Raw genomic sequence first — 27,506 nt, 5'->3', positions numbered from 1 at the left:
AGGTATGGAAGTGGGGGCCTTCCTAATGACTTATCAGATAGCTCTGGCTCTATTCTGAAACTTTCTCAATTCGAGTTTTAAAAGCTCACAGATAGATTATTCCTCAATCTCAACTAGTAAGAAAACAATTTACTATCTCCAGGAATCAGGTGCAATCAATGGGCAATGGAGAGGTGCCATGTATATGCCATTGTATAACTCAGCAGTATCGAAAACAAGTTAAATCTGAAAGGCTGAATTAAAACATTATTGCATGTGGAGTATAAGTGATCTTAAAAACACCAAAAATTATATATAGCATAAGTATTTACAGTGGTTCTACGGATCAACTCACCATTCCTGAGACTTCCCAGACATTCCCTGGCTATCATTCCCATTTATATGTTAATTTCCTCTTTTAGAATATAAATTCTTTGAGGGCAGCAACTGCCCCAGAATTTCTATACTCAGTGTTCAAAACAAAACAAGCACTTAATAAAAATATGTTCCAACTTTTTCTTATTTCCTTTTCAGTCTAGAGATAAATGGAGGCCCATCTGTAAAGCCTGTCTTTAAAAAAGGTAATGTTTTTCTTCTGATGAAATTTTGGCTAGTTAAAAGGATATAAATTATTCTCTTTTTGGCCATGAAAGCATTAAAAACATAACTCACTCTTTGCTCTCACACATTCTCCACTTCAGTCAAATGTGTGGTTGGTATAAAAGTACAATTTGTCCCTTAGGTACCACTAATATATAAAAATTTTGACTAGGGAGATTGATGTGATGTTAGAACACAAATTTTTGGGGGGGAATGAGGGAGGGTCTGGGACAGTGGGAAGAGAATCAATGTGATAATTTTCTATTCCATAAGAGGAAGCATAATACAGAAGAATAATCACTAAATCAGTCAGAAGACCTAGGTACTAGTCCTGAGTCTGCTGCTAACTATGTGGATTTGGGCAAATCACTTTAATCTGAGATTTAGTTTTCTTTTTTAGAAAAATTGCACTAGGTAAACCCTAAGCTTCCTTCCAAAAATTCTCTCTCCCCATCTGAGTTTCAAATGTATTCCTTCTGCCTAAAATGCAGCTCTATCAACTCCCCTTCCATAGAAGACTTACAATCCTAATCTCATTTCGATTTAGTTTGTAATGCCAGAGAAACTGAGGCAGGAGAGAGATTAGAGAGTTTTTAATATTTTATTAATGGGAGAGTAAGATTGACTGGACAGGACTCATGTCTCAGATTATCCAGTCAGACAGAGATAAGTATACTGGGACCAAGGAATCCATATTGGTCCCAGGGCTGGAGGACCCAAAGAATCCAGCGTCCAGCATACAGCTGCCAGACGCCATTCTCCAGCAATGAATGGAGGAACCCCAACTTCTTAAATACCTTTTTGGAGACAAAAGAGAAAGGGAGGGAAAGTTTTTTTATCAGGGAGGGGAAGCCATAAAAACCTAAAAATTCCAGAGACAAAGAAGTAAAGATATCATGGGTTGGTCTTGGAATATTCTAAAGGAATATTGTAAATCCATAAAAGAGTCAGGAGAGCTACTCTTTTATCTTGCTAATTCATAACCCAAGAGCGAACAATCCTTAGTTTTACTGGGTCAGAGACAGAACAGTTAAGGTAACTGAGACAGGGAAACTGAGTCAGGACAGTTAAAGAAAACTGTGGCATAACATTCCACACTCTTTCTCTTAAATATTCAAACCTTTGAATCTTAGCACCTTCCTCTAGATACCCAGGAGTTCTTTGACCCACCTTATGTAAAGCAAATGAGTCAAAAATAAAACTAGAAAAAATGTAAGGACTCATATGGCAAGAGCAAGTCTCTCCCTGATAACCCCAGAGTTAAACAGCTGTACAAAGGCTCCCTTGTTGCAAGCATGTCAGGCCCTCTCCAGTTCTGGAGCACCATCTCAGCCAGAGAATCCAATTTGAGATGGACAGTTAGGTCTGTGGTCATTTGTGCACTTAACTCAGTCTCTGCTTACAAAGCAGCAGGGTCCAAGGCCCATTCAGAGAGGCAGCCCTCTCCATGGGGGAAGGATGAGGCTTGTAGTACTCCACCCGTCCCCACCCAGAGAAACTATTAGAATACTATTAGACTGCTATTAGAATACAGATTTCTGAGCAGATTATGCACAGTTAGACCATCAAGGCAGGCAAACTCCAAACTTTTTAGGTGCCTCAAGCCAAACTTCAAGGTCCTTTGAAATGCTGAAATACTTAATGAACTGGGGTTACAGGAATGGAAAAACAGATCAGAGAGACTGCCAGTGTCAGGACAGGTGTCTGATTTCTAAAACTTCTAAAAAAATAATCCCCAAAACAAGTCTGCCAGGGAAATTTTAACAAAATAAGGGATAAGTAAAATGATTTATTTGGTTTGGATGACTGTAAGCCCAAATAAGTAGCATAAATCTAATAGAACTGGAGATTGACTACTGGTGTTACATGAGTGATACTGGTTTCCTGCTACATGTTTCCCCACTACCCTCTTGTGAATAAGAGTAAACAGAGACTCAGCTAGAAATACGTCATTAAGCTGGAATGAACTCCTCTGCTAGGTTCTGAAACATATATGCTAAGTCCTGCTTCATACTTAGCATGGCAGGTTTTTAAAGACAATAATTAGATCCTCTTCTATGACTTTCTAAACTAAATATCTCTATATACTACTTCTCCTGACCTTTGGGAAATAACAGTAAGTACCACTGCAATGTATGAAACATATTGCCCTTTCTATCAGCCTGTGTGGCTGCTCTATAAGTGGCAGTGTCAAATAAGGTAGTTGAAAGAGAAATCATTCCGTTATAATTCTGTTTCAGGGAGATACACATCTTCCATTAAAAAAAAAAAAATACTGGTTAATTTCATTAAATATTTGATGAGGGACACAGAAATTTTAAAATTAAAAAAAAAAAAAAAAAAAAAGGAAAAGGTAATCAGCAACCAAGAAAGAAATGTCTCTGTTTTGTTTAGGTCCGTATAGCTTGTGCCTGTGCTCTTGGCTATTTAACTTACAATGCAAAAGCTTACCGACTCTTGTTAAAGGAATGCAGAAATAAGCCTAATCAGTTCCTTCTTTTAATGAATAACATCAGCAAAGATGCAAGTATCAACCCAGATTTTGTAAAGGAATTTCAAATGCAAAAAAAAGTTGGGCTGCCTTCTATAAGGTACCATGCATTTATATGAAATTATGATAATAAAGTTATATTTAGGTAGCTTCTTTTTTGAGTTAGATTTACCTAGGTGACTCAAGATTTCAAGATGTCCAGTGAAAATCAGAAATTCAGAAATATTTCTAATATGCACAATGACAGGGAGGTGAACCTGAAAGACTACCTTGGGAACCTGGGTCAGTTTTGATCGAGGTCAGAAGACATAGATAAAGAGGAGTACAATTTGACTACTTTATAAGTCCAGAATATTCCTAGAAAGTTATGTTATTAACAAATAAGATCCAGGAGTTTTATGTCCATTCTTGAGTCAATCTAAAGTAAATCTAGATCTTTGACCCATATATGAACAAGAAACCCCTCAACTATATATGTAATAAGTAGTCATCAAGCCTAATTACCTCCAAGCAGGGGCAAAGAGTTATCTAGAGGTAGGGCAAACACTTGGGTTCCAATTCCAAAGGCTAGAAAAGGACTAAAGCAGATCATGTAATAGTAGATGAAGTGAAATATAATGTGGTCCTTTTTTTTCCCTTTTATGATAAAATCACTCTTTAAAGTTTCAAGATATTTTTTATATGATGCACTTCCTATATTTTTTCTTCTAATCTTTTGGATTGGAGCCCAAGATGGATATATATTACATAGTAAAATATATAATATATTTTACACCATAGCTAATGTTAGCAAAAGATTTTTAACTGTAGAATATGATACAAAGAGGGAATTTGGTGTTATAGATCATCAAATATTCTAGTTAATACAGAATTACATGTACCATAGAAGGATCATCAATTTCCCAAAAGAATAAGAATACAACACTGAATCCTAAAATTAATTTTTAAAAATTTAACTTTTTTTTCAGAGGTATATTCTGGGTATTTAAATGCCTTTAGAATGTATCATTATAAATATGAATTTTAATAAACTAGTGATGCATTGTACTTAATAGAGATTTTTGGATGAAGAAATGCTAGACAAACACAATTTACTGTATAAGTTTATTATTGCTAGGCATATGCCATCAAATTCCACTAACAGTTCTATGAAAAACTATTATATAATACATACCATTTAAGAAGTCATGAGTTCCATAAAAATATTAGAAATGGCATTCATTTCTGGGTAGTTAAAATTCGTAGTATAAAAGCTTATGTTTTCATGGAGACCTTTAATTTTAGCTTTCAAATGGTAATACTGTACTGTTTTCTTCCCCTGTACTGCTTTCTTCCTTTCTATCAGAAATCCTAGAAGTTTCTCACCTGATAGGGTATGGATGAATTGCTCCACATACGTTCCTATATAGAGTGTTTAATATTACATGGATGGAAGTAGATTCCTCAAGTTCCATTACAATCTCTTCATATTTTCACAAATTCATAATTTCCTTCACTATAGGATTAATCAACTAACCAAACAACATTTATTAAGAGCCTACAAAGTGCCAGGCACTATATTAAGCCCTGAGGTACTATATCCCTTATACTAAAATACTTAATCTTAGTAACAAAGACTGACAACCTATCTCTCCAGCTTTAATTTCTCTGGAAATGTAAATAGAAACGGTAATAGGACCATTTGGAGTTGGGGAGGGCAGGAGGTATGGAAGTGGGGGCCTTCCTAATGACTTATCAGATAGCTCTGGCTCTATTCTGAAACTTTCTCAATTCGAGTTTTAAAAGCTCACAGATAGATTATTCCTCAATCTCAACTAGTAAGAAAACAATTTACTATCTCCAGGAATCAGGTGCAATCAATGGGCAATGGAGAGGTGCCATGTATATGCCATTGTATAACTCAGCAGTATCGAAAACAAGTTAAATCTGAAAGGCTGAATTAAAACATTATTGCATGTGGAGTATAAGTGATCTTAAAAACACCAAAAATTATATATAGCATAAGTATTTACAGTGGTTCTACGGATCAACTCACCATTCCTGAGACTTCCCAGACATTCCCTGGCTATCATTCCCATTTATATGTTAATTTCCTCTTTTAGAATATAAATTCTTTGAGGGCAGCAACTGCCCCAGAATTTCTATACTCAGTGTTCAAAACAAAACAAGCACTTAATAAAAATATGTTCCAACTTTTTCTTATTTCCTTTTCAGTCTAGAGATAAATGGAGGCCCATCTGTAAAGCCTGTCTTTAAAAAAGGTAATGTTTTTCTTCTGATGAAATTTTGGCTAGTTAAAAGGATATAAATTATTCTCTTTTTGGCCATGAAAGCATTAAAAACATAACTCACTCTTTGCTCTCACACATTCTCCACTTCAGTCAAATGTGTGGTTGGTATAAAAGTACAATTTGTCCCTTAGGTACCACTAATATATAAAAATTTTGACTAGGGAGATTGATGTGATGTTAGAACACAAATTTTTGGGGGGGAATGAGGGAGGGTCTGGGACAGTGGGAAGAGAATCAATGTGATAATTTTCTATTCCATAAGAGGAAGCATAATACAGAAGAATAATCACTAAATCAGTCAGAAGACCTAGGTACTAGTCCTGAGTCTGCTGCTAACTATGTGGATTTGGGCAAATCACTTTAATCTGAGATTTAGTTTTCTTTTTTAGAAAAATTGCACTAGGTAAACCCTAAGCTTCCTTCCAAAAATTCTCTCTCCCCATCTGAGTTTCAAATGTATTCCTTCTGCCTAAAATGCAGCTCTATCAACTCCCCTTCCATAGAAGACTTACAATCCTAATCTCATTTCGATTTAGTTTGTAATGCCAGAGAAACTGAGGCAGGAGAGAGATTAGAGAGTTTTTAATATTTTATTAATGGGAGAGTAAGATTGACTGGACAGGACTCATGTCTCAGATTATCCAGTCAGACAGAGATAAGTATACTGGGACCAAAGAATCCATATTGGTCCCAGGGCTGGAGGACCCAAAGAATCCAGCGTCCAGCATACAGCTGCCAGACGCCATTCTCCAGCAATGAATGGAGGAACCCCAACTTCTTAAATACCTTTTTGGAGACAAAAGAGAAAGGGAGGGAAAGTTTTTTTATCAGGGAGGGGAAGCCATAAAAACCTAAAAATTCCAGAGACAAAGAAGTAAAGATATCATGGGTTGGTCTTGGAATATTCTAAAGGAATATTGTAAATCCATAAAAGAGTCAGGAGAGCTACTCTTTTATCTTGCTAATTCATAACCCAAGAGCGAACAATCCTTAGTTTTACTGGGTCAGAGACAGAACAGTTAAGGTAACTGAGACAGGGAAACTGAGTCAGGACAGTTAAAGAAAACTGTGGCATAACAGTTAATGATTTTATCCCACAGCAATTTCACTTGTAAATATACTCTCTCTGGACTTGTAAGAAAAGGGTTAATAAAACAATGAGAAAATCTGCAAATCACAGGCAAAAATCAGACTCATTACTATATTGCCATATTATTATGTTATCATGTAACTTGCCATCATTTTCTCTAACCTGTACTTAAGAATGTTCTTTTTACTTTTTAGTATATCTATTAAAACTTGAGTTATGTTATATAAACAGTAAGTAGTCAATAAATCCTCCTGTGATTAGGGTTGATCACTCCAAATCTGAAGACAGAAATACCTCACTCTTATTTATCTATCTAACTGTAAGAAAAGTAATATACTCCTCTTTGTTCTATGAAACTTTTATGATTCTGATATCTCCTATTGAATACATATCAGTCTCTTTGAACATAAGGTGACACATTATTTACTTGCAGAATTCATTGTTTGTCCTTACGTGTCCTTAGTGCTAAGGACCAGACTAAAAAAACACCTTTACTTAAGACTTGCCTCATATCAGAAATAAAAGGAGAAACCAAGTTAAAAGATGAGATTGGTAATCACAGAAATCTCCATACTTTACAATGATAAAGGTTTTTGCAAGAAAAATTAGATAAGAGAATACAGTATTTATTTATCAATCCCTTTCAGATCAAATAGGACTGCAATGGGAACAACTGACTTAACTTCAAGTTCTTTGGGCAGAAAAGATAACTTTGTCTATCAGCTAGCTGAAATGGATTTAATTGTTGGTTGACCACAAGTTTACAGCGTGACAGTCTAACAATTTTTGAGGAAGGTCTACTTTGTCTAATTCTGGCCAAGGCAACTTCTGAGATAGGATACTGAAGGCATAATTTTTTTTTTTTTTTGGGCCTGTTTAATTATAATGACCAAGAACATGAAATGAATTTTGAAATGGGAAGATCATATCAATTTCATCTTTATTCCATTTTAGGAAAATGACTCATTAATGTGACAAAAATCTGAGAATAATAGTTGTTATTCTGGTTCTCTATCATTTCTAGGTAAAGAACACAGAAGAAAAGCAAAAGCTAGAATTCAGCCTAAAGACTCTTTGCTTATAATACCTCGTACAAGCAACTTAATAGGAAGACTGAAAGCAACAAGGTATACTACTTCTCGTAAAATGTTTTCTTTTTCAACTTCAGCTTCACCAGATATTATAAAAGTCTCAAGGCCAAGAATAATGGTTTTGAATCAACTCAAGGAAATTAAACAGAAGAAAGTTCCCAGTGACACTCAAGAAAATGCTCAAAACACTTCAACATGAAAACATTCTTAGCTAGAGAGCCTGCTAGCATTTTAAAACAGGAATTTCTAAATACTGATAGTGAAAAATATGGTTCAGTGAATAAAACTTTATGTAGTAAATGAAAATAACCACACTCTAATAAAGTTTCATGATGGACACAATAGCAACAAATGAATATTTATGTCATAAAGTGTGTGTGTGAGGAAAAAGAGGACTGACTGGACCAAACCAATCCTCCTCTTTTAGGTTATAATTCCTAAAATGTCACTCATCCTTCAAATAAAGACCAGAGACAAGAAAGGAGCGATCATCTCATGCCCCTGAATGGGTGCTGCAAGGGATACAAAGGAAGCATGTAGAGTGGTGGTGCTCAATAAATCCAAAGCTGTGATGAGAGGCAACTGCCTTCCAAGCACATTTGTGGCATACAGATAGATAGATAGATAGATAATAGTTACATAAAAGCAGATCTCTTTATCCAGTCACTGCTCCTTATGGGCTAGAGCTTAGAATACTAGTTTTTATAACCCTCTCACAGTTTCCCCTACTTAATTTGTATCCAATCAAGCAACCAACCACAAGTTTTTATTAAGCACCTACCATGTACCAGGCACTGTTTAAAGTTTCAGTCCTAAAGATTGAACCACCCTGTCAGTTCGCTTTTATCTGATCACACAAAATATTAGCAAATAAATTGGATTTTGGCACATTCTAGTTAAGTAGCAACATGCCCTAATGAAGTTATAAGCAGGTGCTGTGCCAGGAATATCAAACTACTACCACCACAGCAATCATTACCTCCATTCAGACCCTGATGGAGATAGGCCTAACATTCTGAGCACAAGGCCCTGAGAATAATAGTACCTCCCAACCTAGCTTCCAGTCTGGCCCCATAATCGTCGTCTAAGAGAGCAATATCTTATGAAGACCCAGCAAAGGGACCTGTAGGCCCTTCAACAGTCCCAATTATTAAAAACCTGGTAAAGAAGATTGTAGCTCTTAAAGTCCTTAGCATTTGCTTTGCTGCTGCCTCTTGAGGACCAGTGAATCTTTCCATCCGGTGTTTTTAAGAGACTAGCAACTGAATTCTCTTATAAATTGTTATTTCTATTAGATTATGAGTTACCCAAAAACAAAAACTATCTGTACTCCTAATGGTGGGCATATGGTAAAACACTTAATCTTGTGAAAGACTTAGTAACAAGTTTTCTTGAGCATTGGGGGAAGAACATTCATTTAACAAGATTTAGGCCAACCATAACCACTACATGTATCTTGTTATAAGATATCCTCTTTTATCTGTGACTCTATTACCTATGACAGGTTCACTATGTTATCTTATTTGGGATTACTCTTTCCCATGCCCTAAGAAATCTATGCATGTGTCCTATAACTTTTATGTGTTTTCATATAATAAGGGAAAGAAACTTTTTGTACTTTTTTCTATATTAGGCTATCGTCTGTCTAGTTGTATTTACAACTTGTTTTCTTTTCATTATCAAAATTTTGACGCCCTAAAGTCTTATTTGACCTGTCAAACATAGGAGCATAACAGGGAAAGTATGAAAATACCTTTAAAAAAACTTTAATGGATATTTACAATTTTATACTTCTCAAATACAGCACATAAAAATCTAAGATCTGGTACTAACATTGAGTCAATACCTTTAAAATTTTTTTCTTAAGGAAAATCAAGGATCAAATCTTCAAACTTGGTACTTTTATGGCAGCTTCTTGAACTTGTTTTGATATATCAACTCCAAGAGGACATCTGTATAATAAAAAATGCAATGTATTACAATTTAACTTTGATAAATTCAGAGATTCATACAGATTAGGTTGATGATCACTAAAGGAAGAATTTATACTAATGATCACAGAACAATAAAAATATAAACAGAAGGTTTTTTTTTTGGGGGGTGGGGGTAGGAAGGAGGTAATCTTTCATTGCTGGCCCTTTGAATCTTGCTAGTTACAGATCTGAAGGTCTTCAGAAAGACCATTTTAATCATCTTTTTGTTCCACCTAGTCTCCTCATGCCCAAATGACTCCAAGAAGCATTCTTCCTATTTTAGTTCATTATAGCCTCATTCCTGCTATCTAAGAATGAGCACTAAACTTGCATTCAGGGTCACAGGCTTTGAGTCCTGGATCTGTAATCACCTTTTGGATCTCAATTTTCTAGAGAATTCAGTAGCTGAACTAGATAATCTCTGGAGGCTCCTCCAGATATCTAAATCTATGGTCCTTTGTTTTTCTGGGTGGGATGTTGGTTCCAGGTTTCCTAAAATAAACCTTGGATTAGATCCAAGCCCTGGTATTAAAAAAAAAACAAGCAGTCATTACATGAATTGGGCACAAAACTTTATCCTACATTTAAAATTAATCAGGAGACCAGGTCCTAAAACAAATGCAATCTCAGTTTGTAGAATATGGCAGAACACAATCTACATACAGTATCTTTCTCACATGCATGGTAAATTCTGGTACTTAAACAGACATATTACTTTTCTTAGAATAATCTTTTAATGAAATAATTAATCTATGTAGAAAAGAAAAAGAGTAAATAGTCTGTAATATATAGTCAAATGAGTTATTAGTAAAGAAAACTGAATATAGGGGCATTCATAGTGACAGGAAAAAACTCTCAACTAAACCATATACTTGATCAGAAGAATGAGAAAATCAGAGAAACAAGAATACTTTGCACATTCCTGTTACAATGGTAACAATCGTACCTAGCACTTATACAATGCCACAAATATTATTATATACATAGTCCACATATTATATATATATCAAACACTGTGCTAAGCAATTTACAAATATCTCACTAGATTCTCACAACAACCTTGAGAGGTAGATGCTATAATAACATCTATTTTACAACTGAGGAAACTGAAGCAAACAAGTTAATTTTCTTATCCGAGGTTAAGTAAGTGTCTAAGGCTGGACTTGAATCCAGGTCTTCTAACACGCAATGGACTGTACTACCAGCTGCTTATTATAAATGTCAACTTGTGATCATTGGTAACAATAGATCACTTTTATATTATGCTTTAGAGTTACAAAGTATTTTAAGTACCACAACCCTGTGAAGAGCTTGTAGCCAGCCTCTCAATTACTATCCAAGTACATTAGAACTAGAAAGGATGAATGGAGGGAATAGCTGCTAATAAGCAACTTGTTATATATGCCACTATATTTGTTCTAGGGAATGACTCTTAACTGGGAAAAGTGTGACAGACATCTACTCAAAATGTCCAATAGCTTAGAGCAGGTGGGATGAAGTATGAGTTACTGAAGACAGAACTTGTTTGTGAAACCAGTTCTGAAGGACTATTTCTGCTCAGTGGTGGTACCTGAAACTGCTACACACTTCCTGAGGAACAGTCTCTTGCCCAGAATGTGCACAATAAGCTCAAAGTAACCTAAGCTTGGGATTACTTTTACTCTAAACCCTTTCCATGGCTTAGCATGCCCAAGTATTGTCTTGGGTGGATACCACTGGACTAAGGCGTTTAGTTATCGGGTTGGGCTGCCAGCATATCTGACTCTACTAAATTATTTGTTGTTACAGTCATTTCAGCTACAGCCGATCAAGGCCACCTGTTCACAACAGGCCTAAATTATATTATCATTAACAAATCTTTAAATAGTCAAGAATTGTTACCCTGACTCTAATACATGAACTCTGTCATAATCCTTGTCATAAAACCCATAATCTCTTTCAACTTTTATGATGACTTCTTAGACAGTCATAGTTTTAAATGCTTTTTAGAAGGGTGCAACCTTCATTTGGAAGCTAACAAAAGGAATTAAGTGTTGTTTTCCTGAATACTTAAGGTAACATTAATTATTAATAGAACTTCAATGAAAACTTGAGATCACAAGAAGTTTAAATTAGTGCAATGACATTCAAAAGATAGCGTGAAGAAATAGGAATTGTGCCACTTACTTTGGTTCATATCGAATGCCTTCTGTGTTGTGTAATATGCCCAGTCCTGCACACAATTTCTCAATACCATTCCTAAAGAAGATATGTAGAAATAAAATATTTCAAAGATTTAAAGAAAGAATTGTGTTATAGAAATGTGAATTCATCACTGGGCAAAATGCTTGTCCAGAAATTTCCTTCACTGATGTTTATAACTTACAGTTTTTGTCAGGGGCACAAAGAAGTTAACTTACTCATCCATGGTCTTAAAACTCATCTATGCCCAATATAGAACTGGAATCCAGATTTTTCTGAGTGTGAATCCTGACTCTGTCTCTTACTGTCTTATAAGTGGTTTAATCTCTCCAGATTCACTCAATAAGCATAATGCCTTCTATATACCAGGCACTGAAATAAGCTCTTGGGATACAAAGAAAAGTAAAAAATAGTTTCTGCCCTCAAGAAATTTACATTCTAATGGGGGAGGCAATGAGCATATACGCATGAATATTTACAAACTACATATAGAATAAATAAGAGATAACCAATAGAGGGAAGGCTAAAGAATTAAAAGGGATGGGGAAAGGTTTCCTGTAGAAGTAGGGATGTTAGCTGGAACTTGAAGGAAGCCAGGGAAGCTGAGGAATCTGCTGAGATGGTTATAAATGAAGAGTGGATTGCAACAGAATACCATTGAGTGGTAGCAATGCAGAGGAGAGAAGGGGACAGCGGTATGTTTGAGAGATGCTGATTCGAGAAACCAACAGGCTTTGGAACCAGGTTTGATATGGGGAGGTGTGACAAACAGGAGTTGAGAGTGACAGATGGTGAAGAGCTGAAGATGACAACTAGCTTGCAAGTTTGGGGGACTGGGGGAAGATGATGCCCTGGACAGTGATATGGAAGTTTGGAAGGTGGGGGGAATTTTAGGGGAAGGAAAATGAAAACAGTTCTTGACATGTTGTACTTAAAATGTTTACTGGCTATCCAGTTGGAGACATAAATCTGAAGCTCAGAGATCAGGGCTGATAAGTAGATTTGAGAATTATCAGATGACAGTTAAATACATAGGAGCAGATGAAATTGCCAAATGAAGGGAGAAGGGAAGAGAACCCAGTTCAGAGCCGTGTGGGACAGGAAGTGGACATGACATGGATTAAGTTTCCTCACAGGAGACTGAGGAATGAGTTCATTCCTCAGACAACCAGGAGAGTTGTCTCAAAACATAGAGAAGAGAGCAGGATGTTTGACATAGCAAAGACTGCAGAGATCAGGAAGGATGAGGACTGAGAGTAGGTAATAGATCCTACAACTAAGAGATCCTTGGGAACTTTGGAGAGAGGAGTTTTGTTTGAATTATGAGGTCAGATGGTCAAGAAAAGGGGAGAGAATGAAAAATAGAAGCACCTACTATAGGTAGTATTTTTAAGACTCTGGTCACAAAGAGCAGAAGACAAGAGATAACAGCAGGAATGGAAAGATCAATTGTGAGTTTTTTGAGATTGGGGAGATTAGAGATTAGGAGAGGAGATAGATGTGTTTATAGGCACTAGGGAAGCAGGGAGAGATTGCGAGATAATCACTTGTTCTGGTAAGTGCATTTGTCTTGGCAAGGATTAGGGCCATGTCATCTGTAATATAAGTAGAATTAGAACATCAGGTCTATAATGTTCCTTCTAATTCTAAACCTATCATTTTAGAATTTCTCTACTATAGAATATTCCCTCTTGTCAGCTTACTATTAGACATAACGTTTCCAGAGAACTAAAATTAAAGCTACCATAAAAATATATATTGTTTTGCTCACCATGCAATCATAATTCCATTATCTGTACAAAGTTTGAGAGGAGGACATAATAAAATACAATTTGTTGCTTTTGTTACAATTTCCAAAGTTTTTCGAATATATAAATTACTTGCAACACCTCCGGATACAACCTGAAACAATTTAAAAGACTAAAATTAATCCTCATAAAAATAAAAATGTGAATCAGCATTTTTCAAACTGTTTTATGTGAAGGTATTACATGTGCTATGCCCTGTTATGATGTTACATATCCAATTATATACATCAAAAATACTTATCAATCACTTGCAGCAATACCTTGTTAGGAAAATAGGTTTAGTTTTCTTTATACTGTTCGAAAAGTTTCTTAAATCACTTTCAATTCTTGGAATATTTCATAATATTTCACAATAATTAAGGCTGTCTGGAGGCTATTCAGCCTGTATTAAAGCCCAACAAGGCTGCAATGTTCTTGCAGGCAGGATATGCTATTGTTTCTCCTCCACTTCACATAACCATGTACTTACCATGTACATAAATAACAACATACCATTTTTTTTTTCACATATGTCTAAGAGAATCTGGTTCTTAGTTATATACCAAAACAAGTTGTTACCAACAATGTTTATAAAAAAAGTTAAAAATACCTACCAACACTGCATTAGAAGGAGTTAGAACACCTCTCTGTTGGCAAAATAAAATAGCACGATGTGTTCGTTTAGCAATGTGGCTAGCTACTGTGTGCTGTACTGCAGCAGCAATATCAGCAGCACAGGACAAGATTTCTCCCTTCTCAATCCCTGCAAAAATAAGTTTTAGTGATTTTTAAATGTTTATTTCATGATGGTTTATTATATATTCAACTTTGTTAAATGTACACATATATGTGTGTGTGTATATATACCTTCCTCTTTTTCCTTTTGTGTTATCATTCTGTCAACAGTAGTCTGAAGTCCAGAAAAAGAAAAATCACAATTTCTACAGAAATGCAGGGGATGTCGAAAATCAAAATGTAATCTATTTCCTTGTTTGGCTAAATGTTCTATAGCCTTGCCACCACTCATGGTGGAATATGCTGGGTGCTTTATTAAAGAAAGTCTTCTTGCTACCTAGCAAAGGGGGAAAAAAAAGCTTTGTAAGATAGTATTTTAACTGGCTCACATTTTTTTAAGCTAAATGCAAAAGACCCTCCCAAATTCTATTAGTGAATACTATATTATGAAAATATAATGCTTTTAAAAATAAGATTGTAGCTAGTAGCCACTAACAGTACAATTCATAGTAGTGGGTGACTTGTTATATAGATAGGAGTTGCTACAGTATCTAATAAACAAAGAAAATAAATTCCTCATATTCAATGCCCTCCTTCTATATTTGAATTTTACAAAACATTGCACACATGCACACACACACACACACAATTTTATTCAAGTCTTCCAACAACCCTGTAAGGCTAGTACTATAGATATTTTTAATCTCTATTTTATATATAAGTAAGCAGGCATAGAGAAGTTAACTGTCTTATCCAGGGCTAGCTAAATTATGCCAGATATAGATCTGAACTTAGATTTTCTCAACTTCATATCCAACACTGTGTCATTAGATTGTACCCAGTTCAGTTCAAGGCATTATACTTGGCCCTGGACATATATATATATATATGCTAGACATTCATTTTTCCTGGGAAGATATGACAAAGAAAGAGAAGAGTATATGCATGACAACTTGAAAATATAAATAATTATAGGCATCATGGAAGGTACGATGTCACCCTAGCTTAGCCTCGAATAAAACAAAGGACTCTGTGAGATAAGGGAGAAGTACATTAAGGCATGAAGGACAGCCTGGAAAAAAAAGAGAAGGGACAGAATGAAATATTCACCTTGGAACAGTAAGAAAGTGTTTGGTGAGAACACAGTGAAATAAATCCAAAAGGGAACAATGGAAGCAGACTACACATGGCTTTAGATGTTTAGCTGAGGAGTTTGTTTTGTATCCAAAAGTGAGCAGGGAAAAGAAAGAAAGGAAGGAAATAAGCATTTAATTAAGCACCTATTATTGTACCAGATTTTTGATATTTTGAGATATCCAAATATCTCATTGGATCCTCATAACAACCTTAGAAGGAAGGTGCTATTATTATTCCTATTTTACAATTGAGGAAACCTTAGAGAGGTCAAATGACCTATCCAAGATGACAGAGGTAGTAAATAAGTTCCTGAATCTAGATTTGAACTCAGTACTCCATGTACTGAATCATCTAGATGGAAGTCTTGAGAAGTCATCTATAGTACAAGGATCACATAGGTAGTAAGTATCAAAAGCAGGATTTGAACTTCCCTGACCCCATAATCAAGGCCTGTGTCACTGCACCACATCTATAAAGCAATGAGACCAAAACTACTCATAGAATTTAGTAAGATAGAGGTGTGTGTGTGTGTGTGTGTGTGTGTGTGTGTGTGTGTGTGTGTGTATATATATATATATAAATTTTTTTAAACAGGGTCTAGAAAAGAATCTTTATGGATTCCCATTTTTAAGGCCAGAACATCAATAATAATCCAACAAATAAGATGGAGGAATGGTTAGACAATAATTAAGCATGGATGTACTTATTTATTTATTTTTTATAACTTTTTATTGACAGAACATATGCCTGGGTAATTTTTTACAACATTATCCCTTGCACTCACTTCTGTTCTAATTTCTCCCTTCCCACCCCTACCTTAGATAGCAGGCAGTCTCATATATGTTAAATATGTTATAGTATATCCTACATACAATATATGTGTGCAGAACCAAACAGTTCTGTTGTTGTACAGGGAGAATTGGATTCAGAAGGTAAAAATAACCTGGGAAGAAAAACAAAGATGCAAACAGTTTACACTCATTTCTCAGTGTTCCTTTTCTGGGTGTAGCTGCCTCTGTCTATCACTGATCAATTGGAACTGAGATCTTCTCTTTATCAAAGATAATGGATGTATTTATTAAATGCTTATTCTGTACCAAAAATATGCTAGTGCTGACAAAGTGAGACAGTCTCTCCTTCAAGCTTAATCTCCTGATAGATAGGAGGCAGCCAAGGAAGGAGTCTTGGGATGCACAGAAATATGAAGCTGAGCAGTCAATAAATGCTCCCTTTCTAGGAGTATTGACTGGAGATGGGAGTTAGTAATGATCAAAAGTTACCAGCAGAAAACAATAGTCAACAACTGTAAAAAACTGAAGAGGTTAACAAGGATAAGGACTAAGAAAAGGTTACTGGATTTATCAGTTGAGATCATTAATAAGTTCTGTTGGCCGGTGACTTGAGAAACTAGAATGCAAAGGACCAAGAACTGAAGTGGAAAGAACTATAAGTAACAAATACCAGTAGTTTTTTTCTAGAACTTTGACTATAGAAGAAAGGAGCTATGGAATGAGAGCATGAGGGATAGATAGTAGGATTAAGTGAAAGCTTTTTTTTTTTTTTTTTTTTTTTTTGAGGAGAGTGAAGATTTGGGCCTGGAACAGGGGACTCAAAGAACTTGTGTTCAACTCCTAAGTTTGCTATTTTTTATCTATGTGACCTTACACAAATCACTTTCTCTCTGAGCTTTGGATTCTTCACCTGCAAAATGGGAGGTAGTAGATGTTCATGGTCTCTGAAATTCCTTTCACCTCTCAATCTATGATTTATGATATTTACTTTAATAATCAGACAGAAGGAAGTAAGTTTCTGCAACCGCCAATAAGAAGTCTTTAGGAATAAAGCCTACTAAGGATAATTTTGAAATGAAATTTTCAAGTAAATTCATCTCAAAATACAATCTCAGAGATTTTATAAGTTCTTTAAAACTATGATACATAAAAAACATGAATACATGTCTATTTTAGATTTATAGAAACCATACTAAAAAAAATTTCAGCATGCTACAAAATTCCATACTATACTTAATTTCCAATTTGATTGCACTGTTCATAAAGTCTTTATGAACTAGTCTACCTAATTAAGGTTACTAAAAATATTGAATTGAATGCCAACAGTGGAGTTATTCTACATAACTGAAATTGATGGCTACTGAAATTCAGTGGTCACTTATGGTCATCTGCCACACATTTATTAAATACTTGCTTTATGTTACACTGGAAACACACACACACATACATACAGAGTAATAATAATAGCTAATATTTATATAGATTTTACTAAATGTCAGCAGTTGTCCTAAGCACTTTACAATTATTATAAAGAGTCACAAAGACTCTGGGAGTTATGTGCTATCATTATCCCCATTATACAGATGAGGAAACTGAGCTAAACAGATATTAAGTGTCTTGCCCATGGTCACAAAGCTATTATGTCTTTGAATCTATATTTGAATTCTAGTCTTCCTGACTTAAAGCCTGGCATACTCCACTGTACCACCTAGCTGTCCCCCAAACAAAAAGACATGAATTCTTAAATTAACTCTTACCTTGTCAAGCATGTCACCCGGTGCTATATCTAATGATTTTCCGAGTAGAAGAAAATCTGAAACACCTTGAACTATGGCCAGTAAACAGTGACCACCAGAGACCAAGAGAACTAAGAAAGGAAAATCTACTTTATTAGTTATTCTAATAGTTAGTGCATGTGCTTCCATGTGATGAATAGGAATGAAAGGCTTCTTGTACTGGTTTACCAGTTGCGTGCTATACTCCAAGCCTACTCCCAGGCTTAAAGCAAGTCCTGGTTTAACAGTAGTTGCAATTGCTGAGAGTTCATTTGGGGTTATTCCACTGGCAGAAAGAGTTTCTTTCACTATTTTTTCAATATTTTCTCTGTGAAGCTGCTGTGCTACTGAAGGAATAATCCCACCTGTTCTGAGAGAAAAATGGTCATGAGATTATTATATAAAATTATAAGACTTCATAACTGAAGTCTGCATTCATCAAACCCTTCTCTCCCAGTACAAGAATAATTTTAAAAGCATATTTTTCAAACTAAATAGCTTTAAAAAAATCTCACCAAAGGTGGACAACAAAAGTGTATTTGTTTGATTTCTTGCAAAAGGGCTTTAAAATAAAAATGACACCTGAGGGAGAAAGCTGTCTATATTTATCTAATAAGCTTCAATGAAAAAAAAACTGTTACTGAGTCACCTAGAAGTTTACAAGAAACAAAATCCAGGGGGCTATTAGCAAAATTCACGTTTCAAAATGTCCACACAGATATCTAAATTTAGCCAATAAGCAAAAATAAATACATCGTAATTTGATGTAATCAAAATTTTCTATTTTGTGATCAATAATGATCTCTAGTTCTTCTTTGGTGACAAATGCCTTACTCCTCCACAAGTCTGAGAGGTAAACTAACCTATGTTCCTCTAATTTATTTATAATCTCATTCTTTATGCCTAAATCATGGATCCATTTTGATCTTATTTTGGTGTACGGTGTTAAGTGTAGGTCCATGCCTAATTTCTGCCATACCAATTTCCAGTTTTCCCAGCAGTTTTTGTCAAATAATGAATGTTTATCCCAAAAGTTGGGATCTTTGGATTTGTCAAACACTAGATTGGTATAGTTATTGACTATTTTGTCCTGTGAACCTAACCTATTCCACTGATCAACTAATCTATTTCTTAGCCAATACCAAATGGTTTTGGTGACTGCTGCATTATAATATAGTTTTAGATCAGGTACAGCTAAGCCACCTTCATTTGATTTTTTTTTCATTAATTCCCTTGAAATTCTCAACCTTTTGTTCTTCCAGATGAATTTTATTGTTATTTTTTCTAGGTCATTAAAATAGTAAGAAATACATCTTAATGAAAATTTGAGCTCAGAGATATAACTGAGATCTAGTATGATGAAACTCATGAATAGATAATATAAAGGAATATATGTTATCCAAATGAAACAGGAGAGTTAAATGGGGAGTAGACAAAAAACAAACAACAAAAAAACCCAACACATACATATACATCTTCCCATACACAATAGACCTCAATTGCTTTTTTACTCTCTGAAGGCCCTCTTCCAGAACCTCTACTTTGAGAAATTTTCTGAGCCTTTCACCTTACATTTTTCTCCTAGCTCTGTTCCCCATCTCCTGATTTTGCCACCATGCCCCTACACATCCCTCCTGTTTCAGTTCACTTTTATGTACTGTCTTCCCCAGTTAAAATGAAAGTTCCTTGAGGGAAGGAATTATCTTTTTGTTGTATTCCTAGGACTAAGTACATAGTAAATGTTTATTGATACTTGTTGACTTGTTCTCAAAAGTGGAGCTGAATAATTCCAACAGATCCTGAAATCAATGATTCTGGCTTTCTCCTTCTTTTGAAGGAGACCAGAAAGTAGATTTGTAAATACTATTAAACTAGCAAATAAGAAACCTTACAAACAATGGAAGGACCAGTCAGGGTAGTAAACTTCCTTATTCACTATTTCATTTAATAAGTTCCTTTTGCTTTCTGCTGATTAACTTTGTAATAGTGCAAGGCAGTATAAGATTAAGGGACATAATAAGGGACAACATAAGATCTCAGAGAATGGGAAAATCATTGTTATAAAGAAAAGGAAGGCTTCAAGGAGGAAGTTTTTAATGGAGAAAGAAGGTAGGATGATCTAAGTAGACTTGAAAAAAATGATGACAATTTTAAAAGGTGGAGAAAGGGTTCTCAAAGAAGATTTATTTTCTCATCCCCTCTTTGGGACCAACTGGGTCATTATAAATACCTAGTGTTAAGAAAAACTTAGCTTTGAAGAGTATTAGACATGGGTCAGAAACCTGATCTTGAGTCCTATTTCTACTTATTGGGTGGCCTTGACTGGCCAAGTCCCTTCATTTCTCTATATCTTAACTTTCTTATCACTACTTCCCAGGACTATTGGGAAGCTCAGATGTTATCATCAATATAGGCAAAAATGTTTAATTATAAAGTCTAATAAAAATTAATCATATAACAAATACAAAAGGATTTGTTTCATTAATTTCTTTTTTGGCAGTACAGCAATTATGATAATGGCTACTTACTTTAAGTGAACTTTAGTTTGGGAATGTATTGCTTCTCCTAGGATGTTGCCAGTTTCATCCACCACAGCAGCTGCTGTGTCATCACAACTGGTTTCAATTCCTAATACAAGTTTATGAAGTAACTGTTTTCCAGGATGAAAAGTAAAACTTTTTAAAAATCCATGTATTTGCCATTTGGATAGTCTACAAGGAACTCCCAATATCTTATTTAGTGTCAACATGTTGAATCTATAAATACACCTAGAAAAGAACCATATGGAGAACATGTTTTAAGATGTGAATTTTATGCATTGCCAAGGCATAAGACTCAGAAGTTTAATACAATAATGAAAGGCTTGGAAGCTATTTGCATTCTTCTTCAGTTTTAAATTATAGCAAAGCTCATAAAAACTAGCAGTAATTTATTTTTTAAAATACCACATAAATAGAACTCAGCTATTTGAGGAGGAATAGGAATACAAACAGAATACAGGATTTTATAATAGTAATTTTATAAATAAGGCTCATCAAACCATTCCCTTCATGATGAAATGCTTAACATCAAAAAAAAAACCTCAGGTATCACAGTATATTTGTTTGTGAGGGATTTCTCCTCTTCCTAAGTGACAACTATGTGCCCTAGAAACTAGAGGCTGAGCCTTTGGGGGATCTTGGAGAAGTAGCCTAGGTACTTTACACAACTTGGCCCTGCTGCCAGAGAAAAAGACGAGACAAAAATAAATAATAAGAAGAGGATCTCTTAGAATTCCCCAAAGTTCTGTGAGAAGTACTAACATGAACAGGAGGTATAGTGCTTTAAAGAGGGATGTCAGAGTAGACAAGGGGCTGAGCTGACCTGAAGAGCAAAAAAAGTCTTACATGTGCAATTAAAGAAGAGGAGCTCCTGAAGGAGACTATATGGAAGGATGGAAGGAGGGAGGAGGGATGTTTAGGAATCAAGTATAAAACAAAAGAATGCTGAGTCTTTGAAGCCAGAGGCATTCTGACACTAAGAAGTCACTTCTTTAACATAAGTGCTCTGTAGACTAATTATTAAAGGCAGCTCCACAGGGTTGAAGTAATCAGCACTATCTGCTAAAAAAAAAAAGCTTAACAGCAGGGAACAGTAAAGCAGGACTGAAGATAGTAATAATCAATAATTATTAAGTGCCTGCTATGTGAAAGGCACTGTGTTAAACTGGGGGGTAGGGGAGAGAAAGTACAAAAAAGGGCAAAAGACAGTCCCTGCCCTAAAAGAGCAATTTAGTGGGTAAGATAACGTGCAACCAAACATTTGGAAAACAAGTTATGTGTAATGTCCAGACTAGCTTTCTGGAGGATCTCTGGATGGGCTTAGGTCTTAATGGAGAAGTAATGAAGGCAGGAGAACCACCATGAATATGGTCGAGGATGATCAAGAATGGATTCTGGAGTCTTGAGTCTTCTCTGTGTCTGTGTCTGAGTCTCTGAGTCTGAGATCTAGCTCCAGCACACGCTCCTCTTCAGTCTTCTCAGCCTTTAAATATCTTAATACGATTACTACAGCACACTGAGCATGTGCCAAATGTAGAACCATCATATGACCATATCACACTAAGTATATGCAAACTAGAGAACCATTATCTCATCAATCACAATGAATAAACACCCTGCTATAATTATCCTTGCTTCAAGTAGAACACAGGTCGTCATGCCCTCCTTGACTTCTTAGGAAAAGGTGTGAAAACTAAAAGAAATGGGGAGCCAAAGCAGATATTGTCAGCAGGTTTCCTCTGGGGTAAAGGGTCTTATACCTTACCCCAAGTTCCCCCACTATCTGCGGCCCTCTATACCTCCTGCTTTTTTTATTTTACTTGAAACAAGTATACATAAATCCATCAGCATGGGGAATATTAATATTATATTACCATTTTATTATTTATTAATATCAATATCATTAATTTTATATTATATAATAATGCATATTACATATTTATCATAAATTAAAATAAACATGTAATATTTATATTGATTATATTATATTAATTGTAATATTATCAATATTATATTATAATATATTATGATCATATAAATATAATATATAATATAAAATAATTTATATTATACATTATATAATAATTAACACATATGAATATAAAACAGGCTAGTATGATATAACAAACAATATGAATCACCATGAGGAATTACACATGTCCATAAGTCCTAGCAGGAGAAGTAGAAAACAATAAAGGGAAGGCACTAAAATTAAAGGATGAGTGGGAGAAGAGTGATATACTGAAAACCTCAGAGAAAAAAGCACCAAGAAGGAAAGAATGATCGATTATGTCAAAGGATGCAAAAGGGTCAAGATGAATAAGGACTGAGAAAAGCCCACTGAATTTGGCAACTAAGAGGTAATCAATAACTTTGGAGAGCAATTTCAGTGAAATAAGATAAGAAGGGTTTAAAAAGAGAGTGAGAGGAGAAAAAGTAGAGATACCTATTATGGATGTTTTTTTTTAATTAATTAATTAATTTACAAAGCACATAAATGGGTAATTTTAGTCAATAGTCAATTATAGCAGTCTAGTGTTTGACAAACCCAAAGATCCTAACTTTTGGGATAAGAATTCATTATTTGATAAAAGCTGCTGTGATAATTGGAAATTAGTAAGGCAGCAATTAGGCATGGATCTACACTTAACACCATATACCAAGGTAAGATCAAAATGGGTTCATGATCTAGGCATAAAGAATGAGATTATAAATAAATTAGAGGAACATAGGATAGTTTATCTCTCAGATTTGTGGAGGAGAAAGAAATTTGTGACCAAAGATGAAGTAGAGACCATTACTGATCACAAAATAGAAAATTTTGATTATATCAAATTAAAAAGCCTTTGTATAAACAAAACTAATGCAAACAAGATTAGAAGGGAAGCAACAAACTGGGAAAACATCTTCACAGTTAAAGATTCTGATAAAGGCCTCATTTCCAAAATATATAGAGAACTGACTCAAATTTATAAGAAATCAAGCCATTCTCCAACTGATAATGGTCAAAGGATATGAACAGACAATTTTCAGATAATGAAATTGAAACTATTACCACTCATATGAAAGAGTGTTCCAAATCACTATTGATCAGAGAAATGCAAATTAAGACAACTCTGAGATATCACTACACATATATCAGATTGGCTAAGATGACAGGAAAAAATAATGATGAATGTTGGAGGATGTGTGTTAAATATGGATGGCTTTTTCAAGGTCAGAAAAGATATAAGTTGATAGTAGGCAAGGAAGGCAGCAGAGGATGTGCCAGCAGACAGTGAGAGATTGAGAAGAAGTGAGACAACTCTCAGATTGGCTAAGATGTTAGGAAAAGATAATAATAAATATTGGAAGGGATGTGAGAAAACTGGGACATGAATACATTGTTGGTGGAGTTGTGAACTGTTCCAATCATTCTGGAGAGCAACTTGGAATTATGTCCAAAGAGCTATCAAAAAGTGTGTACCCTTTGACCCAGCAGCATCTCTACTGGGTCTGTTTCCCAAAGAGATCATAAAAGAAGAAAAAAAGATCCACATGTGCAAAAATATTTGTAGCAGCCCTTTTTGTAGTGGCAAGAAATTGGAAACTGAGTGGATGCCCATCAGTTGGAGAATGGCTGAATAAGTTGTGGTATATGAATGTTATGGAATATTATTGTTCTATAAGAAATGATCAGCAGGATGATTTCAGAAAGGCCTGAAGAAACTTACATGAACTGATACTAAGTGAGGTGAAAAGAATCAAGAGAACACTGTACATAGCAATAACAAGATTATGTGATAACTGTGATGGACTTTGCTCTTTTCAACAATGAGATGATTCAAATCAATTCCAATAGACTTGTGATGGAGAGAGCCATCTGCATCAGAGAGAGGACTATGGGGCTGAGTATGGATCACAACATAGTATTTTCACCTTCTTTATTGTTGTTCACTTGCTCATTTTTTCCCCTTTTGATCTGATTTTTCTTGTGTAATATGATAAATGTGGAAATGTTAAAAAATGAGAAAGAAAAAAATGCAAGCAGACAACAACAAAAAGAAAATACTATGTTATGATCCACACTCAGTTCCCACAGTCCTCTGTAATGACCGTGTATTTAAAATCAGCCGGAGTCAGGAATTCAGGTTAAGGGAAAAGTCTTCAATCTTTATTGAAGTGAAGAGGTGAATAAGGACTGCGATAGCAAATATAGGCAAGAAAGATTGCGATAGCAATATGGGCAGCTGCAACAGGAAGCCAGCTAACAGAGGGGGAATCTGAGCTGAAAGGTCATCGCAATGGCAAAAGCAAACAGTCTCTCCTCCCCTTCCTTTTCCACTCCACTGCCTCCACCCATCAAAATCGTCATTTCCTATACAACACATGAGGACTTGCACAAAGAGTGGGCGGGCGCCATTCTTTCTCCAAGCTTATATATTAATAGAGTATGGTCCAATTACTATTTAGCCTCACGTGCTTGGGACCTCAGTGCATCATCTCAAGCCTCAGCCCATTACAGTCCTCTCTCTGGGTGTAGATGTCTTTCTTCATCACAGAGCACTGGAACTGGCCTGAATCACCTCATTGTTGAAAAGGGACACTTCTATCAGAATTGATCATCTCATAATCTTGCTGTTGCTATGCTCAATGATCTCCTTGTTCTACTGACTTCACTTAGCATTAGTTCATATAAATCTCTCCACGTCTCTCTGGAATCATCCTGCATATCATTTCTTATAAAATAATATTCCATAACATTCATATACATTAACTTAGTCAGCTATTCTCCAACTGATGGGCATCCACTCATTTTCCAGTTCCTTGTCACTACAAAAAGGGCTGCCACAAACATTTTTGCACATGTGGGTCTCTTTTCCTTCTTTATGATCTCTTTGGGAGATAAGCCCAGTAGAAACACTCCTGGATCAAAAGGTATGCACAGTTTGATAGTCCTTTGGGCATAGTTCCAAATTGCTCTCCAGAATGGTTGAATCTCTTCACAACTCCACCAACAATCTATTAGTGCCCCAGTTTTCTCACATTCCTCCAATATTCCTCATTATTTTTTCCTATCATTCTAACCAATCTGAGAGGTGTGTGGTAGTATCTCAGAGTTGTCTTAATTTGCATTTCTCTGAATGATAATATTGTAGAGCACCTTTTCATATGACTAGAAATGGTTGCAATTTCTTCATTGGCAGAACTAAATTTAATTTTTCTTTCCGTTTATGTTTCACATTTCCCCCTCTTCCTGGAGCCTATTTTACATTTCTGTAAAAAACAAGGCACAGTTCTCAGTTGAAGGGGAGGCGATAGGTGTAAAGGTTGGAAGAGTCACTGTGGAGAGTGGGATTGTAAACTGATAAAGGAGATGCAGTAGAATTAAATGGATTTAAAAATGCTACTAAGATCAGATATAGTGATAGTGAAGTAGGAACATTATTGGGAACAGGACTCAGGGAAGAATTTCTCATGAAAGAATAATGAAGTATGGAGAGCACTGACTTGGAGGAACAACCCCATCATCTTCCTTGTTCAGGCTTTAGGAGTAAAAGACCATGTAGAGTGCATGGGGAGGATGGCTCTATAGAAGGGAATAGTCTGTAATTTCTTGATTCTCTATGAACTTTGATGAGTCACCTCCGTGTCCAGCACTTTGTAAATAAGCATTATGCTTAGAAACCTTGTGAATCGCATTGTTTTTAAGGGAAGTTAATAAGGTAATTGCAAGCAGCATAGTTCCCAGTCTATCCACTTGGATGTTGGCATAGAGATGTCCCTAAAGAGGTTTTTTTTTTTTTTTTTGTGCTAGGTAAGAGACTTTGACCAAACAGAGATGTCCCTAAAGAGTTTGTTTTTTTTTGTTTTGTTTTGTTTTTGTTTTTTTTTTGTGCTAGGTAAGAGACTTTGACCAAACTACTACATTCAAGGGACTAAGCAAGACTTAATTCTTCTCCCCACTCTCCTTGAGCAAAGGCTTTTTACACTTGCAGTTGTTAAAATAATATGAATATAGCCTTGAAAGCACTGTAAAATTAAGTTCCTGTGTATCTATGAAAAGGATATACCAAAACAAGACTGGTAATATTCTATTATAACTGTAAGGCAGCTATCATTAGTCTTCCAGCAGCTGAAGGTCACAGAGCTGATATTGGAAAATACTGGTAGAGCCTGGCCCCTAAAAATTATTCTCTGCCCCAACCATCTGTGGACTCATTTTACCTAGAATCATAGGACACAGTGTGACAGTGACAAAAGAGATCCAATTGTGCTAGAGTAGAGATTCATGGGTCCTTTTCCCTTTTCAGACTCATGGAAAAGGTGGAAGGTGGTACAAACTACTTAGAGGTATTGATAAGGTAGGTGATTTAATTTGGGGAGGAGGGTGATGTTAGAAGTACACAAAATTATTCAAGATATGAGAATGGGTGGAGACGATTAGTCTAAAGCTGTCAATTGACAAATACCTTGTTTTCAAGCCTCTGTTCAACATCCATGTACAAAAGAAAGGAACACCATTTATCTGGCCACATCCAAAAATTAACATGAACCAACAGTACTTTTGAGATCCCAAGATTACTGCTTTAATGTAAAAAATGATGCTACTAATACAGAGCTCATTATTGATCTCAATTGTAAATATATTGTTGGAAAGCACCTTTAGCAGACCATAAAGCTCAGAAATAGCAAACTGACCTAGAATGGATCTCTTGGAAACTAATAGTACAAGAAATACAGTAAAGCAGGTAGAACACCAGCCTGGAGTCAGGAAGACCTGATGTCAAATCTGACTTCAGACACTTAATACTAACCAGCTGTGTGATTCTGGACAAGTCACTTAACTCCAATGACCATATTAAAAAAAAAAAATCTGATTAACTAACACATACTATTTCCTAACCTAAATAAAACTCTATTACACACTGATGCCAGCATGAATGGCTTTGGGATTATCCTTATATTAATAGAAGTCTATTGTAGAAAAGAATGGAGGACATTATCCTGTTTACAAGCTATTCTTTTTTTCCTCAATAGTATTTCATTTTTTCAAATACATATA

At 35.4% G+C, this 27,506-nt stretch overlaps 2 protein-coding genes across 11 annotated transcripts in view; one reads left to right on the top strand and one right to left on the bottom strand.

Annotated features, from left to right (window-relative positions):
* ANKAR (ankyrin and armadillo repeat containing) overlaps window positions 1-7,898 on the top strand; it is a 111,411-nt gene extending 103,513 nt beyond the window's left edge. For 3 of the 9 annotated variants that reach the window (XM_051986016.1, XM_051986017.1, XM_051986013.1), the window contains 2 exons: window positions 514-560; window positions 7,476-7,898. In XM_051986016.1, coding sequence (XP_051841976.1) covers window positions 514-560; window positions 7,476-7,741 — 313 coding nt within the window. In that variant the 3' untranslated portion in view covers window positions 7,742-7,898. Of the gene's footprint in view, window positions 1-513; window positions 561-2,973; window positions 3,171-5,284; window positions 5,332-7,475 lie in introns of all 9 variants that reach the window. The other 6 variants (XM_051986014.1, XM_051986015.1, XM_051986018.1 and 3 more) reach the window with 6 other exon arrangements.
* The window catches only part of OSGEPL1 (O-sialoglycoprotein endopeptidase like 1), a 39,857-nt gene that overhangs the window by 3,152 nt on the left and 9,199 nt on the right, over window positions 1-27,506 (bottom strand). Inside the window, exons 2-8 of one of the 2 annotated variants that reach the window (XM_051986027.1) lie at window positions 20,450-20,689; window positions 17,904-18,291; window positions 14,351-14,555; window positions 14,098-14,246; window positions 13,468-13,598; window positions 11,682-11,753; window positions 9,389-9,494 (exon numbers count right to left, since the gene is read on the bottom strand). In XM_051986027.1, the coding sequence (XP_051841987.1) occupies window positions 9,422-9,494; window positions 11,682-11,753; window positions 13,468-13,598; window positions 14,098-14,246; window positions 14,351-14,555; window positions 17,904-18,291; window positions 20,450-20,670 (1,239 nt within the window). In that variant the 5' untranslated portion in view covers window positions 20,671-20,689 and the 3' untranslated portion in view covers window positions 9,389-9,421. Of the gene's footprint in view, window positions 1-9,292; window positions 9,495-11,681; window positions 11,754-13,467; window positions 13,599-14,097; window positions 14,247-14,350; window positions 14,556-17,903; window positions 18,292-20,449; window positions 20,690-27,506 lie in introns of those variants that run through there. The other variant, XM_051986026.1, reaches the window with a different exon arrangement.

The sequence above is a fragment of the Antechinus flavipes genome, chromosome 3, assembly GCF_016432865.1.
Source record: "Antechinus flavipes isolate AdamAnt ecotype Samford, QLD, Australia chromosome 3, AdamAnt_v2, whole genome shotgun sequence".
In the NCBI taxonomy this organism is placed as follows: domain Eukaryota; kingdom Metazoa; phylum Chordata; class Mammalia; order Dasyuromorphia; family Dasyuridae; genus Antechinus; species Antechinus flavipes.
The sequence above is the reverse complement of the archived record's forward strand: the minus strand, read 5'-3'. Positions and strand labels throughout refer to the sequence as shown.